Source organism: Podarcis raffonei, chromosome 12, assembly GCF_027172205.1.
Source record: "Podarcis raffonei isolate rPodRaf1 chromosome 12, rPodRaf1.pri, whole genome shotgun sequence".
NCBI classification, from domain to species: Eukaryota; Metazoa; Chordata; class Lepidosauria; order Squamata; family Lacertidae; genus Podarcis; species Podarcis raffonei.
The window spans coordinates 14,016,289-14,035,656 of NC_070613.1; the positions used below are offsets into that span (position 1 = coordinate 14,016,289).

At 41.0% G+C, this 19,368-nt stretch overlaps 1 protein-coding gene and 1 long non-coding RNA gene across 5 annotated transcripts in view; one reads left to right on the forward strand and one right to left on the reverse strand.

Moving 5' to 3' along the window:
- The first annotated feature begins 81 nt into the window (after window positions 1-81).
- On the forward strand, window positions 82-8,976 carry LOC128423905 (uncharacterized). The gene is made up of 3 exons (XR_008332891.1): window positions 82-273; window positions 6,127-6,328; window positions 7,682-8,976. It is a non-coding gene; the product is annotated as an uncharacterized LOC128423905 (long non-coding RNA).
- The window catches only part of ESYT2 (extended synaptotagmin 2), a 71,735-nt gene continuing 59,408 nt past the window's right edge, over window positions 7,042-19,368 (reverse strand). For all 4 annotated transcript variants that reach the window (XM_053409493.1, XM_053409494.1, XM_053409495.1 and 1 more), the window contains 7 exons: window positions 18,323-18,472; window positions 17,768-18,153; window positions 15,346-15,444; window positions 13,190-13,321; window positions 12,559-12,664; window positions 10,577-10,626; window positions 7,042-10,477 (listed from right to left, as the gene is read on the reverse strand). In XM_053409493.1, the coding sequence (XP_053265468.1) occupies window positions 10,432-10,477; window positions 10,577-10,626; window positions 12,559-12,664; window positions 13,190-13,321; window positions 15,346-15,444; window positions 17,768-18,153; window positions 18,323-18,472 (969 nt within the window). In that variant the 3' untranslated portion in view covers window positions 7,042-10,431. The remainder of the gene's footprint in view (window positions 10,478-10,576; window positions 10,627-12,558; window positions 12,665-13,189; window positions 13,322-15,345; window positions 15,445-17,767; window positions 18,154-18,322; window positions 18,473-19,368) is intronic.

Sequence of the window (19,368 nt, forward strand, 5' to 3'; positions counted from 1 at the left end):
GTGAGGTGAGGAAGGAAGGGAAAGGGGCGGGGAGAGGCCGCGCGGCGAGACTTCTTCCGGTCCGTAGTCTCCTCTGCCGCCGCGCGCGTGCGCACTTGTCCGTCAGCCTTCGGTTGGGACCCGGAGGCCGAAGCGCCTGTCTCGGTGGCGGCGCTGCTGCGTTTCAAGGCCTTCAGGGCGATTGCAAAGGGTGTGGGATTGTGCGCGCTTAAAGGGTTCGTTCGCTGAGGTGGCTGGTTGGTTTTTCAGAAATAATATGTATTAAGACGTGAGGTAAAACTCCCGTCTGTCTGGTGTTTATTGGGGGCGGGGGGGGGGCTCTCGAGACGTCCGGGCGGTCACGTGAGGTACTGCAATCCTAAACACAGTGTTGTTGTTTAGTCGTGTCCGACTCTTCGTGACCCCATGGACCAGAGCACGCCAGGCACTCCTGTCTTCCACTGCCTCCCGCAGTTTGGTCAAACTCTTGCTGGTAGCTTCGAGAACACTGTCCAACCATCTCGTCCTCTGTCGTCCCCTTCTCCTTGTGACCTCCATCTTTCCCAACATCAGGGTCTTTTCCAGGGAGTCTTCTCTTCTCATGAGGTGGCCAAAGTATTGGAGCCTCAGCTTCAGGATCTGTCCTTCCAGTGAGCACTCAGGGCTGATTTCCTTAAGAATGGAGAGGTTTGGTCTTCTTGCAGTCCATGGGACGCTCAAGAGTCTCCTCCAGCACCACAATTCAAAAGCATCAATTCTTTGGCGATCAGCCTTCTTTATGGTCCAGCTCTCACTTCCATACATCACTACTGGGAAAACCATAGCTTTAACTAGACAGACCTTTGTCAGCAAGGTGATGTCTCTGCTTTTTAAGCTGCTGTCTAGGTTTGTCATTGCTTTTCTCCCAAGAAGCAGGCGTTTTTTAATTTTGTGGCTGCTGTCACCATCTGCAGTGATCATGGAACCCAAGAAAGTAAAATTTCTCACTGCCTCCATTTCTAAGTTGTTGTTTACTGCTGCCCAAAAGTCAGTCCCCACTTGGAAGTTTTATTTGACTGTTTATACCTCTTAAAACATTTCCCCAAAGTATTCCCACTCATCATTAATAGTTCAGTTCTATGTAGGTTTTATTTGGGAAGAAGTCCCACTGTGTTCAGTCGGGGGCATTCTCCCCGTTAACAGGTGCAGAGTTTGAGGCCTTGGGCCTTCTGAGTATTTATTGCCTTTATATCTGACCTCAAAGGCAATCAAGGTGGTGCACATGGTTCTTGGCCTCACTTACCCAACAACCCCGTGAGGTAGGTTAGGCTGAGAAGCAGCAACTGGCCCAGTGCTTCATAGCTGAGGCGATTTGAACCCTGGTCTCTCAGGTCCTAGTCCTAAACTCTTAACCACTACAGGGCACTAGTTCTATGAATAAATACATCAAGTGTGCTAAATAATGAGTACATATATTGAGGGTTGCACTGCAAGGCATTATTCAGCCTTGCAGCCCAAACCTTCTTAATACAGTGGTACCTCGGGTTACATACGCTTCAGGTTACAGACTCCGCTAACCCAGAAATATTACCTCGGGTTAAGAACTTTGCTTCAGGATGAGAACAGAAATCGTGCTCCGGCAGCGCAGTGTCAGCGGGAGACCCCATTAGCTAAAGTGGTACCTCAGGTTAAGAACAGTTTCAGGTTAAGAACGGACCTCCGGAACGAATTAAGTACTTAACCTGAGTGGCTTTCTGAGGGCCGGCAATGATGAGCCTGGCAAAAGTGGGTGAGGCAAGTAAAGCAAATTGTACTTTTTCTGCTGTACATCACTCTAACCTCCATCACAGCAAGTAAGAAGCATTATCAGAGTTCATATTCCAGTTGGGCAGGGCCAATGGGGGTTGTGGCGTGGGACTAAGAGAGGGGTCTGGAGAGCTGCATTCGTTCCCCAGACCTTACATGTTACAATTAAGAGCCAGTTAAAAGTATCAGAAATTGGCAGGCTGCTCTGCCACCTCAGGTGGAACTATGGATTGAGGAGCAGTTGCAAAAGGGGACTTGTTTTTGACTGCCAAGATGCTGTTAAGAAATAGAATAGCATTTTGAATTTATTGAAATTGTTTATATGGTATGTAGCATACTACCTCACAGAGAAAGCAGCAGAAACTTCATTTCCTTTTCTAATTTTATATGCACATTTTTTGTTTATTATATAAATGTTAGGATTCCTAATTTGTCATTTAAAAGTGCTACCTGACAGAGAACCTTTCTGCTTCCAGCTGTAATGATGCCACCTAAATTTAAATGGGGAGGCCGGTATGGTGTAGACTAGCCCCAGAGTATATGCAGAGTACAAACCAGAAGTTGACAAAGATGACTTTTTTTCCCAAAATACATTGTAATGAAGTTTAGCTTCAGGGTTTATTAAATTTTTAGACATTTATATGGGGCTAGGCACTTATATGGAAAAGAGTTTTATAAAACAAATATATGAGAAAGCAGCTTTTATTAAAGTGTATTGTGCAGGGACGGGAATAGAAAGTGAAGTAAAGTTAAAAATAATCTGAGTTACTCAAAGAAAACTGTAGCTGCTAGAACTGGAACCAGGAACCCACAACACTCTGTGCATGTGCAGCTCCCACAACTGCAGACTGTGGTACCGTCCTGGAGTCTGGACAGTGACATATTCTCAGACTTTGGGCTGAGTTGTTGCCGGATATATTTCTGGCCTTGGCATGTTCTTCAGTTCTCTGGCTCAATTCCTTGACTCCAATTCCTTGGCACAACAACTGGTTCCCTGCTCCCCTCTGACTGCTGTTTACAGCTCAGCTTTAACAGCCCTACAGCAACAGTGTGGAGGCAGTTTAAATAAGAGCAGCCTTTGTAAAGCAGGGATATATGCCTAATTAATTGGCTGGCGCTTCCATTTGCGAGCAGTGCCAGGGTGCAAATTGCAGTAATTTATCAGTGTTTCCAACTCTGAAAGGTACCCATCAGGTAAACTCACTGAAATACAACTCTCCCTACAATTTAACATAGCTTATTAAATTCAGGTTTTTATTTCAACATGTCCCTGCAACTAGATCTTGACACAGAAATCATAGCAGGCTGAATAACAAAGATCAGATCTTAAGTGATACAGCAGAAAACAAAAAAGGGATGTAAGAATTGCTTTGTGCAGGTAATAATGAGCCAGTTGTCAATTTTTTGCAGGGTGTCATCCTTCAACAGTACCTAAATTGTACAATTCCATTTTGACGTGTCTGCACATCAGTTCAGAATAATCTATACCTTTTTTATTAATCATATACTTAACTATCCTTCTCCCGTCAAATCTTGTTAAAGCAATCTGGGAAAGGGGGCCTTTCAATACAAGGTTGCTGAGCAACAGCAAATGCAAGCTTGCTTCCATGCTGTCCCTTCATCAGACAATCTTGTCCCCCACCCCCCTTGAAGAGATCCCTCTTAACTGTCAAGGAGTCTAGAATGCCTCAGGCAAGCCATTGTAATTTTGTGTATTATTCACTGCTATCAGCAGTAACAAAAGTAATATTCCCAGAATGTGACATCATATGATAGCTGGTGAATCTATTTGACTATATACCATCTATGCCCCTTCAGAAAACAGTTATTTTGACATGAGAGTGTGTTTTCTTTTATATAGTACACACTTGAGTGGTGAGGAGACAATTCTGGAACAGCTATTTATATTGCAGTAAAGCTTATTTTATATACACTTTGCTACACTTGGATTTCTTTACAATTGACGTTTAATGTTTCCTTCCATTTCTATTTTTCATTTCACTTGCTGTATTACATCAATAATTTTTATTAAATTGTAAGATCACTCGTAAAATTCTCCTAAATCCTATAGTAGTGTGCCTTCCTCTCACTTAGGCAAATGGGGCATCTGTCATGCACTCTGCCGCAAATGTTAATATGGCCAGGCCAGAAGTTCAAGGGACTTTCCAGAGGACTAGATTCTATTTCTTATGCGTATCTTATCTTGTGATTCTACTTCTGCTGCAGGGTACTGCAATTTCCCAGCACAGGAAACCTTCTTACATTATTCTAGGAAACCTAGCTGTTCCTTAGGGTTTGAAGTCTGATTTCCATCATCCAAATGCCCTGTCTCATAATCTGCTTTTTAAAAAGCTCTCACAAAAACAATGGTTAACACACTATTACTGTAATTACTATTACTTTTTTGGGGGGGGGTTGGAACTGTCAATGTGGATTTGTAGGGCTATACACCTTGAAGGAGTGTAGAGGTCTAAATGCACAAGCATAATTTACATTGATAAGTGAACAAACATTATATACGCCATCTTCTTATCCAATTCTAAATAATTCTGCCTTTTTTGTTTTTTTCATTATGTATTAACTTACAGCTCTTTAGGCTAATAACATTTTCTTTTTCTTTCTTTTTTTCAGTTTCATCCTTTATTATTTTATTCACGTGATATACATTCTTTACAACAAACAACTCCAAAATAAACAGACAGCTCCAAAATAAAATCATATGTAACAAAAAAATAAGTCTCATGTTTTCATTTACACTGATCTCCTCTCCGATACCTTTACTTGATATTTCTTGCTGATTTCTGCTTTCCTTATAGAATCTTTATGAAAATTTAAATCTCTTAAATCCTATACCAATCTTTAACAGTTCCAATTAATCCCTTCACCTCCCTCCCCCACAGCCCAGTACTTACCTCCATCCATGTTTGATATTCTTTACTATTATTTTTGTTATTGTTGCATTATTCACTTTATTTGTTATTCCATCCTTAATATATTATTATCCTATCTCCTTGCACCTTTTATACTTTTGCATATTAATTTTTAAGCTCCAGCACCGACATTTTTCATGTATTCCTTAACGCATTCCCACTCTATTTTTTTATTAGCCTCTAATTGATGCTGTTAATTTTGCCATCTCTGCGAATTCAAGAAATTTGATTCTCCATTCTAATAATTCTGGTATTTTACCAGTTTTCCAATTTTTTGCCACTACGATTTTGGCTGCCGCGGTTGCGTAAAGGAATACATTCCTTTTATCCTTAGGAATGTCACTCGATACCAAACCCAGCAAAAATGCCTCTGGTTTTTTAAAGATTGAACTCCTAAATATCCTTTTAAGCTCTTCATGTATCATAATCCAGAATTGTTTCACCACTTTGCACCCCCACCACATATGATACATCGTCTCCACCTCTGTTTTGCATCTCCAACAGAGATTTGATTTTTTATACATTTTTTATAGTTTCACTGGGGTGAGGTACCAGCAGTAAAAGGTCTTCATTATATTTTCCTTAATCGAATAGCACGCTGTAAAATTTATATCAGTTTTCCATAATCTTTCCCCTCTGTCTAAATGAATTGTCTGGCCCAGCTCTTGTGACCATTTTATCATTGGTTCTTTTATTACCCCATCTTTCAGTTCCCATTCAAGGAGCAAGCTGTACAATTTCAATATTATTTTCCTCTTTGGCTGCAGAAGTTCACTTTGTAATTTTGATGTTTTCTGCATTTCTACAGAATATTTTTAACCAGCCCATCATCCCACTTAATCCCAGGGTGGGGTACAAAACCAGACATAAATCAAGAGAGTGGTACCATAAAAAGAAAGATTTTAAAAACCAACAGCCAGCAATGTTTACAAGATTTCCTCAGCAAGCCCATAGCAAAGGGCACATTCATAGTACATATAGTACATTCCTCAAATTACGATATACCAGGAAAAAAACCCTGGTACAACTAAAGCTTTTAGCTTTTGTCCATGAATAGGCTGAACTGACTGGGAAGAGCACTTATTCATCAGAATCTATAGCACCATCTAGTGCTATTTATGAGTTGTGTGCATGATTGAAAAAGCACACTATTTGAGACTGCATCAGAACTGTTGCCAAGAGCTCACTTTTTTGTCTCCTTATAGCTTAAAAATGTACCACTTATCTTAAATTACCTTATTTAGCTTTCGGTGATTTCTTTTTCACCTAGGACAGCAACTAAGGTTAATCTCAGCATCCTTAATTTAAAAACTAGTTTATTTCTGTTTTCCATCTACCAAGGAACCCAGTGATGGAGACGAACCCAGGTAACAGCTGGATTTAGATGTTTTTTTAAAATGGGGGAATCAATTGTGTTTCTTTATCCCAACAGAAGACTGTGACTAAATGGACATCATACCTTTAAAATCAGAGGGAACCCCCAGCCTGTTGGCCAAACTTGGCTTACTGGGCCTACGAGGCTGCCTTTCAGAAACCACTCACACCTGCCATCATATGTGACATAAGGTGTGGTGGGGACTGAGATGCCGCTGCAGAAATCAGCCTCCCCTCCCAGCCTTTGTGCCTTTGTAGAAGTGAGTACCTTGCTCACCAGTTTATGATATTTGTGGTTGGCCTAATAATAGTATTGCCCAAGTATGCATTTCTGAATTTCTTATGGGCTACCACAGCTGCCTTTGCTTATAGGTTAAAAAGCAGAATTAAGTAATGCAAGAAAATACAAAATCAGCTGTTGTAAGACAATGCACATAGGCATTTCTAACACGGCTGAAATGTTGATGGAAGTAAAAGAAAAGCAGACCTGACCCAGTATTATGAGAGTTTTCCTAGCACTGGGCAACTGAACAAGAAGTGTCTCTTCTGAACTGAAAACCATTTTTAAAATATGCCTTATTTGCTCCATCTACCTTCTCTGAAATACCTTCATCCCTCCCTCTTATCTTCAAGATTGTAACACAATGTAAGTGAGTTCTGAAAAATGTTGCTTCTGCAGGAAACCAATTACAGAGGCTATATCAATGTAGATATCCAACCAAAAGAAGTCTTGGAAGGAACTATCTGCTTTTTCTCAAGTTTCATCAACGGCATAAGCTTAGGGCTTATCAATGACCTCTTCCCTGTACCGCAGGAAGTTCCTATTGATTTCAGTAGTCAACATACATACACAGAATACATGTCTTCTGATAATGCAGTAAATCACTGATGCACTAATGACTGCCTGTTATGTCGGGTAAATAAATATTTAAGACTTTCTTGGAATGAAAGGAAAAAAAGAGCCACCAATAACTCCCATATGAATCATTTATTGAATAAATACATGCAATTGCAAAATTACATGAGCGAAAAAGGCAATCTGTACTAAACTGATCACCCTGTCTTCTCCTCCCTTCAGCAGTTGCTGCAAGCCTGATATAGAGAAGGTTCAAATAATTTAATCCAAAACCCACGTAATATAGTGACTTGGTGCTTGGATTATAATAGCTCTAAATGCAAAGTGCTGTTTTCCTCTCCAGCAACATAGAGCACTGAACAGTTTCAATAGCACGCAACAAAAACTGGTAGATACAGAGAACAAAGCTTGGGTTGAAACAAAGTATTTAAGCTTTCCTTTAAGGCACAGAATTAAAAAAATAAAGAATGCGGAAAGCTAGTCTGATGACATTCAGTCTTTGATTTGCTAATGGAAACGTCATTCTTCCTCATCTTACCACCACCAAGTTGTGGACAGAATAGATTCATGCATGCAGCTTCTGATTTCCAAAGGTAGAAAAGAGCATTTCTTTGTAATTAGCCAGGATTTTGGTCCAGATTTTTGAGAGCGAGCTCCTCTCCACCTGAGGGCCACCTTGATGACTTCTCACATGGTTACAAATCCCTTTTTGCACACATTTGGCATAACTCTCACTATTTGTTATTTCCTCATGCAGGATACCTTGGGATGTAGGGAAAGAACACTGATATATACCAGGGGATGAAGAGAGAAGATGACGGCTTTTACTTTTAATAATAGACTGGAAGTATTTCACACTGTTCCCTAGTAGCCTGCATTACCTCAATGCATTCCCACCAATATCCCACTCTTAATGCCAAGGTATTGCAGATACATGAAATAGAGGTTACCATACCTGGTACTCAGATACTCAAAAGAATTATGTAGGACCCTCCTGCCAAATTTTGACCACAGCAAGAAACCTATTTGTTCTACAATTGTTACATGCCCACATGTTGGCATTTTGGCCTCCTCTCCCAAGAATCTCATCATTTGGGAATTTCAGCATAACTAATGCCACTGTACAATGCTCTTACTTACTAATACCAATTTTAGCCAGGAGAGAATACTAGGGTATATGGGTTAGTAGTTTTCTTCAATAAGACTTAACTTTGAGTCACATTTCCCTTGTCTTCATATTTCTCATAAGGGCTCGTGGTAACTACAGCTTATGGCTTTTCTTCTTCCTATTATATGTTCTCCCTTGTTTGAGCTGTCTAACGGTGGTTGTATAGTGAAGATGCTTAAAAGGAAGTAAGGAACCACCTTAATCTAAGCTATGTTTATGGTGAGCCTCTCTCTCAGAGCTCATGTACATGTGCCAAATTATCTGAATGATGCTGCACAAGTCTGCCTAGCAAAGATGACACAATACAACTTGATGTTACATATGGGATGCCAATGGGTATGTACAAAGGTGTCACGCCGACAAATGAAAATGAATTTCTTTTTTAAACTTGGTATGAACAGTCTGCTACATCTATATGACAGGCACTTCGGTATTCTTAGTATACTTGAAGGGCACATGGGAATCTCTTCTGTGCAAGCTCAACTGAATGGTTCTTGTGCAGGAGGCGTTACCGTTGGATTAATCCAATTGTCTAAGCGAGAATTAAGGTTATGTAAGTTTAATTATAAAGCTAGTATTCCAGGAGTTTATTTACCCATAAACATTATTTTGTAGTCAGAAGCTACCCCAAGAGAATCAACTAATGATAAATTGTTATTTTGTTTTTAAAAAGCAATTGCATATTTACCCAAGATTGTGAGGCTACTGTCTGCAGAGGAAGTGTACTGTTTCTTGGGTTAAACCACAAAAATAGACACTTTTGTTAAAAACCATCTGAGAAAGCTTTCCAAAAAAAGGAAGCAATAGATATAATCAATGCCCCATTGATTCTGTTCTGAAAGTAACAATGAATAAAATGAAGCAAAACGTTCACACTCAAAACATTTATCAAGTCCATTTGTTGCAAACCACTCTTGCATTTCCTGGGCCTGTAAAAATCAAATGAAAAAGCTGCACTGATTAGAACATACATTTGATTTTAAATGGCTCATTTTTACTGCATTAACATCATTCTGATCCACACATTCCAGATTCATGGCTGATTTTGCAGAATTTGTGGAACACACAGTCTACTCAATCTCTAGTGACAAATTCCTTAACTGGTGGTGTATGAACTAGTCCTTGCAGCAGAATGCAGTGGTGTTTTGAATGGAATCTGAGTGTTTCACATAGATCAGACCCAAAAGAGAAGGAACTGCTCCAAGCATTGAAGCAACTGGAAAAAGCTAACCAGAAATCTAGATATTGAGCTTTCTATAATATGAGTTCCAATTTAAGAGACCTGCAGGCATTTTATGATACCACTGATAAACGTCCTAGAGACCCAGTTAAAGAAGCTTCATATGTAAAACAATCAATGAGATTCCACCACATATTCTGAATCATTAGGATGGTTATCAATTCTTAATCTGCAGTACATCTTAACCATACTGTTGCATAGGCAATTTTCTGGTATTTCAGGTGGGGCAAATAAATTCTAAACAGGAAGGAATGACTGCAAAAGTGCATTACAAAACACTGTACTACTCAAGTCTTCACTTTTGCATCTTAAGAGACTAGATGAATATACTATTATTTCAACACCATGATCATCTTATTTTCATACAGTATTTTTTTTGTACAGTAATTATATATACTTTTCTTTATAACATCTGGATGAATTTTAGAATTATATGAATTATCTGCAATTCCAAGAATACCTTTCTATATAAATATTAAAAGTTAATATTTTGTACTCTCCCATTTTGCAAGGCTTTAACGCCAGAAATATATGGGCTAACTGTTCAATTAATTCCTTCTGTACTTTTTCTTTTCTTTTTAAAGAAATCAGTCATATTAGGGTTAAGACAATTTTGCTGCGAAAACCGTTCCCTAAACATTTTGCCTTAAACTTTTAGCGTGTGTTTAAAAGAAAAAGATCTCATTTGTGTTTACATTTTCCTTTTGTCTTCAAATCATTGGGGTAAACTCTCTTTAAAAAAATAGCATCTATTTACATGGCAGACACCTTGGTGAGATATGAAACAAGATAGGAAAACCAGATAAAATCTCACTTTTCTCAAGGTTACAAATGCCATAAAAGGTTCCATTGAAACATGGTTACTCTACAAACCCTATTGCACATTAAAGTAGCTGTAACAAATGAAGGAAAAAAGGCTAACAAACGGACTTAAGCCTACATATAATGTCCAAGTATTATAAAACTGTTGGGAAGTGTTGGTTGAGCCTAATAACTAAGAGTTATAAAAAATATTAATACATCTGTGTGAACAATGTTGATAAAATATATAAAGGATGGCAAAAGTATATGAACAGGAGCTTCTGGCATCCCAAACTGCCTAAGGTGCAATATGCGGCCTTGTACCATCTTCTGTCAGGTCATACCTAGAAGGGGAAGAAAAAGAAAAGCAGTCTTATTGGAGGCACCAAGAATAAATAAGATGGAAAGAGTGCCAGTAAATACGATGGAAAGAGTGTACTTACCACTGGGTGCAACTCTTGGAAAGTTCTTCAGAAGCCAGTGGTATCAATACCTGTGAAAGAAAAGAAACAGCTAATTAAGTTCCGAGAAATCTGGGCATGCTAATATCTTGCGGGAGTGATTTAACACTTAGTTTTGTTTAATTGTAAGTGCCCTACAGCTGCTTAAGCAGAACTTTTGCTGATGCCCTCTCTCAAACTTTAAAGGCTCGAGTCTCATTGTGACAGCATTCAGCAACACATTTTGCGGCGCAAGTATGATATAGAATTCCCATGTGCTGAATCTGCATCAGTACTTGCATTTGTTGCGCCACAAGCCTGAATCACCTTGCCTAAAAAGGGGAGTTTTCAGCCAGTTGGAAGTTGCAATCAGTGAAAGTGTACAGGGTGGGCTTTTTCAGGAGTGATCAACTCGCCACCTCTTTCAGGACAGCTGGGACCATGAAGATGCATTGACCACACCCTGAACCCGCTTGGGGATATCCCTCTGGTGAAGGAATGACCGCCGCGTGTGGAGCACACTTCCTCCTGCAGACAGGCCTCCGCTGTCTGAACACGTGACCTTCAGGTGCGGAGCACACTCCCACCCGCAGACAAAGCCACAGCTGCCTGAACATCATGCCTTCTATCTAACCTTCGCTCTCTTAGTGGTCTGCTGTGCACTGTCTGCGACCTTTGTCTCCTTCATCATACATTGTTCAAGGGGGAAATGATGCGGTGGAAACAGGTGCCAAAATAACTTTGTACCACCCCTCGATCTCGGGATTGGAAGATGTGTAAAGGTCACAGTCCAAAATGTATCTGCCTGGGTTTGCATATTATGCTAATAAAAAGAGCCTCCGCAGAGCTAGCTGGCAGCTTGCTTATGCACAGCTCACCTGCATTACCAACTCCTGCTTCATGCCTTCCCTTCACTCTGGCAAGCTTTAATAAACCAAGATGGTCAAAGGTCAAAGAGATACATTCTGGCTGCATCATCACAAGGACTGGGTATTTATTGGGGGCCTTGCAAGGGTACTGGCAAGCTCACCAGCCTGGGGCCCATGGCTCAGGTCCTGAGGCTACAGCAAGCAGCAACTCTGCTCAGACAAAAGGCAGGTAGCTAACTCTCCTCTCATGCAAAGTCACATTGTCTATTTCTAGCGGTGCAGTTTCTGGGGTGAGAGTCAAGAGCCAAGGCCGAGGTGCAAGGCTGCCCTCCTGCCATTTCTGTAATGGCCGGTGACTTTTTGGAAGGCCCAGCTGCTTCAGATTTCCTCAGGTGGTCCAGATCTGCTGCACTGCACAACATTGCAGGGAGTGGGTTGACTACTTGTGGCTCCTAAGTTGCTGCATGGAAAAGGCCCTGCGCTAAATTCCCAGCATCTCCAGGTAGGAATGGGAGAGATGCTGGTTTGAAATCCTGGAGAACTGTTGCCAGTCAGCACAGACAATACTGGGCTAGATGGACCAGTGGTCTGACTCACTAAAAGGCAGCTTCCTACATTCCTATGATGTGATGATAAAAGCCCCTCTGTTCTCTTAAGACTGTCTCTCTCATTCTCCACAACCTCTGTGTTTAATCACCATTCTCCCTACAAGAGAAGCCACTAACCATTGCATAAGGAAGTAGGAACAGTTCTGTTGGATCAGACCAAAGACTCGTTTAGTCCAGCAGTCTGTAGTCGCAGTGGTCAGCTAGATGTTTATGGGGAGCCCACAAGGAGGATATGAGCACATCCTCCAAGAATGTGTCTCATCCCCTTTTAAAGCCCTCATTGCATATTGTGGTAGAGAATTCCATTGTTTAACTATGTGCTATATAATTCCTTTGACTTGAATCTTCAGTCAAAACAATCAAAACAAAGTACTTCATTTTGCATCTTCCAGCATTCAGCTTCACTGATGTTTCTAGGCTGTAGTATTTTGAGAAAGGAAGAACATTTTAACTCACACTTACCTGCACCGGCATTCCATGGTATTTTTTCTTTATATCTGTAACTTACCTTACCGAGCAATCCTTTGTCTTTGGATAAGAAACCTCCACTGTTCTTCACTGCTACATCTAACGTCCTTCTCTGTACTTCAGGTAATGAAACACTGAAATCAAAGCTGAAAAGGGAAACAATCTTTCAGAGAAAACAATCTTAAAGTGAGCTTATGAAATGGAACACAATAAGGCATCGGATACAGGATACCCAGCAGGTTTAGAATCTCTGTTTACATTTTTATTAAATTGTATTTCTAAACTGCTCAACAGGTCTGCAGGAGGGAAATCCCTGAAATTCTGAAAGCAGCCTTTGAGAGATTCCAACTGAACTTGCATGGAAAAATATTCACGGACATAAATTCCCTCTCACCTCATGGTGAGCACTTCCCTCTGCAAAACTATTTGCTTTCTGTCCATCTCTACTTTCTAAGCATACCAGGCTACTGAAACCAATCATCTTTTAAAACAGACATTGTACTAAACCATGTTCCCTGTTTTAAAATAAGTGTTAAAGAAACAGAAACTTGGGAAATCTGTTTACTCCTAAACAGTTTACTGTATACTGATTCCTTCTATTTCACTGCAAGCAAAGGAAGATTGTGTCAACTCCATGTTGTAAAAACAACAAATGAGAAACTGCAACATACGCCTGATCAAACACTGGATTTAAATTCTTCTTTGAAACGCTTGTTTTTCTTCTTCCTGATCTCCTCTTGTCAGGCAATAAATACATTCGGACATAGGGGTCAGATCCTTCTTCTGAAAAGGCAATTAGATTTCTATCAAAGAAACACAAAATAACCACATTAGAACAGAGGACCAAAAAAATATTAAGTACACTGTCTCAGTATTCACGCCAACTGCCTCTGTATTGATCCTCTCAGACTGACTGTCTTCTGTATGTGCTGATTCTTAATCTCTTCTCTCCTAACATACTGCCTACTGTATACACAATCACTCTCCTGCCTCCCAGAAAGAGGATTCTGGTTGCAAGTAGCTTTCGATATGAGTCAACTGAGAGAAATAAGAGCTCCGGAAACAGCACTAATGGAGAGGTGATGGGCTGTCAAGCCACATGAAAATGACAGAGGAGTGAAACTCCTTGCCACTCATCACCACCTTCTCATGTGTGTTATTAGGAATGTAGCTTCTTCTTGGGTCAGTGTTATTCAGGGATAAATTAGGAATATGGTGGAGATAATGAACCACCAACTCCCCATTTCTTACCCAAGTTCCTTTTAGACATCCCTCGCCCCAGCCAAATGCATGAGCATAGAATTTTACCCTATAGCAGTAATATTAAAGATGCTAGTCTTCTGCCAATTAAATCCAAATTCTAGCAAAACACTGTAATATCCTAGTGGCAATTGTGCAACTGCCCATAATTTCTCTAGGGAAAGCACTTTAAAATGTTTCCAATATCTCATTTTTTATTAAACGTGGTTTCTTAACGTTTCAACTGTCACAAACGAAATCTAGATCGTTTCAGTGGCTCGGTAATAAGCCTCAAAACTTATTTGGGATAATACTATCTTGTGCTTTGGGCTGATACAATCTGATGCTGGACTTAGAACAATTGTCCACCCACACTAGCGCTGCCAACCCTGACAGGTATCAGGTCTCCAGAGACTCAGGGAAATATCTTTTCCCTGTCCTCTTATCCAAGACTTTGCAAATGGTAGTTCTGGGGGCACATCTGGAACATCATCTGTCCGGAAGATATGGCCCCCTCTGCAACGTATTCACAACACAGACAGCTACGGTGCTCCTTCTAGGGAAGTGGCCTGGAATCCACACGTACTCATGCAAATTATATAATGAATAGATTATCAGAATGAGCTGCAGGGCTCGAATGACACTTCTGAATAAGGTAGGTGGTGCTCTTGGAAGGGAGGGGGCTTGCAATAACAGAAGCCAATGGTAGACAGTTGCTGCTTACCGTTACATATTGCTCTGAGCATTGCTATTATTCTATTGCAGTATATTTAACAAAATGTTTCAAAGAAAATAAAATGTACATTAAATGGTCAATAAAAAACCCAACTTGAATAAACAAGTTTATAAAAAAAGCAAAACAAATGAAATGAACAACTAAAGGTGGGGAATCTCTCTTATATATTGAACAAATGGACACTTGAATGCAACCCTGGTGATCCATGCCCTGGTAAGTTCTTGTCTGGATTACTACAATGTGCTCTACGTGGGGCTTCTGTACAGCTTGCTCGGAGGCTGCCGCTAGTGGAGAAAGCCGGTGTTCAGTGACTTAAGAGTGATGTGCCAATTCAAAGCCATATTACTCCTATTCTCCATGACCTGCAGTGGCTGTTTGCTTCCAAGCCCAATTCAAAGTGTTGCCATCAACAAACAAAGCTCTATACAGATACATGACAGAATGCTTTTCCCAGTTTGTACAACTGGAGGGAGCCCTTCTTAGGATACCGCCGTCCCGTGATACCCAAGGAACTGTGGCCTATTCAAAAGGTTTCCTGGTTGTGTTGACCTCTTTGCCTCTAGAGGTCCATCGGTCTTCAACTATTAGTCTCATTGGCTTTTGCAGACATAACCCTTCACCTGGGACAGATAGGCTGAGAGTTTTGCTGAGCCACAGGACAGTTTGTGGGAATGGTTAGATGGCTTTTATGGTTATATTCTGTTGTTGGGTTCTTTGCTGTTGTTGTTCTACTGTGTATTGTAAAGGTGAACTGCTTTGTTATCAGGAGTGGAGCAATATATAATTGGATTAAAATGAACCAATAATAGTAGTTTTGCTGCAAGATACAGAAAGAAGCAATATAATACTCACCTACATGTGTGAACCACAACCATAAGTTTGTTTCTTTGTGAGCTGTGCCGAATTGTTAATTGAATCTGTCCCAACGGAGACTGTCCTAACGTTGTGCCACTGTGAAGAAGAAGAAGAGTTTGGATTTGATATCCGCTTTATCACTACTCTAAGGAGTCTCAAAACGGCTAACAATCTCCTTTCCCTTCCTCCCCCACAACAAACACTCTGTGAGGTGAGTGAGGCTGAGAGACTTCAGAGAAGTGTGACTAGCCCAAGGTCACCCACAGCTGCATGTGGAGGAGCGGAGACGCGAATCCGGTTCACCAGATTACAAGACTACCACTTTTAACCACTACACCACACTGGCTCATAATACTGTCAATATTCAGTTGCCATGTTGGGGAAGCAGCTGACATACATAAGCAGGTTTATTTCTGTTTTCTTGAAAGTTATTATCCCCTCAATAGTAAGGATATGACCTTTCACAAACTCTGAAGTCATGCCGCATGCTGTTTTAACCCAGCTTTTTCTGGTATAAATACAGTGGAGGTAGATAGCCTGGAGGAGCAGAACGAAAGCTCATCTAATCTATAGGAATCCCACAAGAACAGTCTCTCCACTTGGGACTCTCAGTAACTGGTATTCAGAGGCACACTGCCTCCAACAACGAAACTAGAGAATGCTTCATATCTACTCTGCAGTGAAGGTTACAGTACAATGTACAGATGCAGCATGTTAGGCGATTGCTGCTGTGTGCAAATGTCAGCAGACTGCGTGAACTGTTCTTCAGGCACAGTAGTTTTAAGAAACAAAGGATGATAAACATGTTTAAGAAAGCTGTAAAGCCAAAATAACATATTCTGTTACATTCAGAAGCTTATATATCTGAATGGAGAAACACCCCTAAGTTACTAAATGCACAAGAATACAGATAAGTCAATAGACAATATGAGCTCTCCATGTTAGTTGAAAAAGGATCCTCGCTATGTGCCTCACATTTAGGTTAGAAAGAGCCAACAGAACGTGAACTAGTGTACCAATCAGAATGGGGTTCAATTTAGGTTGGTAAATTTAAAGACATACCTACAAAGGCAAAGGCAACTATAATAATGAGAACTGTTTACTCATATGCTCTGGTGTCAAAAACTCCACTGAGTTGCAGAAGCAACAAATATTTTTACATCCGATAATACTGCACTGTTCATTTATCTTCTGTGCAATGGCAAATTAGGTATAGTTGCTATTTCTAGACTAAGGATGTCAACTGTCATCAAGCTACATAATCTTTATTTTAAGACCTCACAAGCCAAGTTTCAGTTTGTAATTCTCAGTGGTCAGTAAGACTGTGTCAACATATGCCAGTGTTTTTGGAAAAAGTATCATTCCCTCTGGAGAGGCTTACAAGATAGGTTCTGGGCATAAAGCAAAGCCTAATTGACCACAATTATCGGAACCAGGAAGGATTTGTTATTTCAAGTCATAGTTAGATAGGGATGCTGAAGGCACCTTCTCATCCATGTTCATAGGTTTGCTGCAACATCGCACCCTGTAGTCTAGACAAGATTTCATCAATCTGGTGCCCTTCAGATGTTTTGGACTACAACTCCCTTCTGTCCCAGAAACTCCAGCGGGTGCAGAATGCTGCAGCAAGGCTCCTCACGGGGTCTCTGCCATGGGAGCATATTCATCCAGTGCTTTTCAAGCTGCACTGGCTCCCGGTGGAGTACAGGGTCAGATTTAAGGTGCTGCTTTTGACCTTTAAAGCCCTTCACGGCCTAGGACCCTCGTACCTACGGGACCGCCTCTCCCGGTATGCCCCACAGAGAGCCTCAAGGTCCATAAATAGCAACACCCTAGTGGTTCCAGGCCCTAAGGAAGTTAGATTAGCTTCAACCAGAGCCAGGGCCTTTTCAACACTGGCTCCGGCCTGGTGGAATGCTCTGCCTCTTGAGACCAGGGCCCTGCAGGATCTGATTTCTTTCCACAGGGCCTGTAAGACAGAGTTGTTCCGCCTGGCCTTTGGCTTGGAGCCAATTTGATTCCCTCCCTCGTTTTCTTTTTTCTTTCCTTCTCCTCCTGCGAGGAGGCTACATTTTAATATTTTAATGTTTCAATATTTTAATGTTGTATTTTAATTTTGTTTTTAAGTTGTAATCATTCAACTTGTTTTTATTATTGCTTGTAAGCCGCTCTGAGTCCGACCTTGGCTGGGGAGGGCGGGGTATAAAAAAAATATTATTATTATATTATTATTATTATCAGCCCGCTAGCACAGCTGCACAGCCCAAAATAACTGGAGGACACCAGGTTGATGAAAGCTTGTCTAGACTGCATGTCCTGTTGTGTAAGGAACCCTAGCTCCTCACATCCATTATGTTTGATGGCCTTCCTGGTTCCTTCCTAGCCTAAAACCTAATGTAAAAAGAATTCAGGACCATACTTTTCAAGTTGTCTCAGCCGCTGCCGCAGCTCCTGCGTGGCAATGGGCAGTGATATGTCCGAAGCGATACTTGGAGTAGGTTCTTTGACTGAAAGGTGGCTGGGAGAATAGCTCAAGTTGGAGGCAAGGAGACTGGATGAGCTTCTGCTGAGATCTGTCGGCCACTGAGGACTAGGATGAGAGGGATGGCTTTTTTCAACCACATCAGTCTTTTTATCAGTGTCTGTTGTTGTGGAAACTGGGTGCTTGTTCAAGTCAGTTGCTGGAGAACTGGGGACCTGAGGCTTGAAAGAACCTTTTCTTCCATCTTTGGAAACGGAGGGCCTCTTCACTTGGGCTGAGTGTTGGTGGTCTGGAGACCTCTCTTGCTTTTCAAGAGAAAGAATCTAGAAGCCACAGAACAGAGAACATGGCATTAATTTATTGGTGCAGTACAGAAAGGAACTGCAATTTATTTTCTTTTTTTAATACAATTTGTTTTCTTCCAAACTTGGGGACGTATATTTGCATGCCACCACCCCAGTTCTTTAACATATATTCATTGAGATCATGTACCCTGAGTGCAATCTTCATGTTTACAGTGCTGTTTGGACCAGAATTGCTAAGATGAAATCTCTGATGCATAGTTAGATCTTGACTTTCAAGAAGCTGACTTAGAGGAAGCTTGAAGTTTCCCAAGGAACACTGGTGTTGTTCATCCTTGACCTATTGGAGAAGGAGAAGAAACTGAGCACACTGAACATTTTAAATAAAAACTGACTCAAACTCATAAAGAGGATCAGCCACTTTTCAATAAAACACCTTTTTTAAACATCAACATCAACAACTTCATGCTTCTTCACTAACTGGTTACAGAGAGAAAAGCAGGTATTTTACTCAATAGTGCTGCAGTGGAACCTCGAGTTGCAAACGTGATCTGTGTGGGAGGCACGTTTGCAACCCGCAGCATTCGCAACCCGCAGCGCTGCATCTGCGGGTCGCAATTAAGCACTTCTGCACATACGCAGAATTTAGCTCTTCTGCGCATGTGCCAGCACTGGAAGTAACCCATTCTGGTGCGCAACCCAAAATCGCGTAACTTGAAATGTCTGTAACCCAAGGTACCACTGTATTTCTATGGAAAAGGCAATAATTTGCCAAAGTCGAATTAAAGTAAAACTCCTGTCTGGAACCGAGAAAAACAAAAATGTAATGATTCAGATATAAACAATAATAGCTGAGTTTGAAGGCTCACACTGGGGGGCTTTAGATTCATGGCCCTCAGCTCCATTTGATAAGACATCCAAATTCCAGCAAATTTGATTGTGCAAACTGTTCAGCATTTGCAGAAGTGACACAAGGTTACCTAAGATCTTGTCCTCCAAACGAGTAGAAGCCTCAAGATTGGGTTTTTTGTTTTTTTGGGGGGGAATCTTACAGAGGTCACTGACGTTTTAGGCCCACCTTTGGATTTTAGAAAGAGTACCATGAATGCCACTACCCTTCTCATCAGATCATTCACCCTACTAGAGATGCAAGAAAGAATGCACACACTTCACTTTCCCAAGGGATCTGTGGAAAAGCTGAATCCCACAGACTAAATATGAGCCTTGGAAAGGATG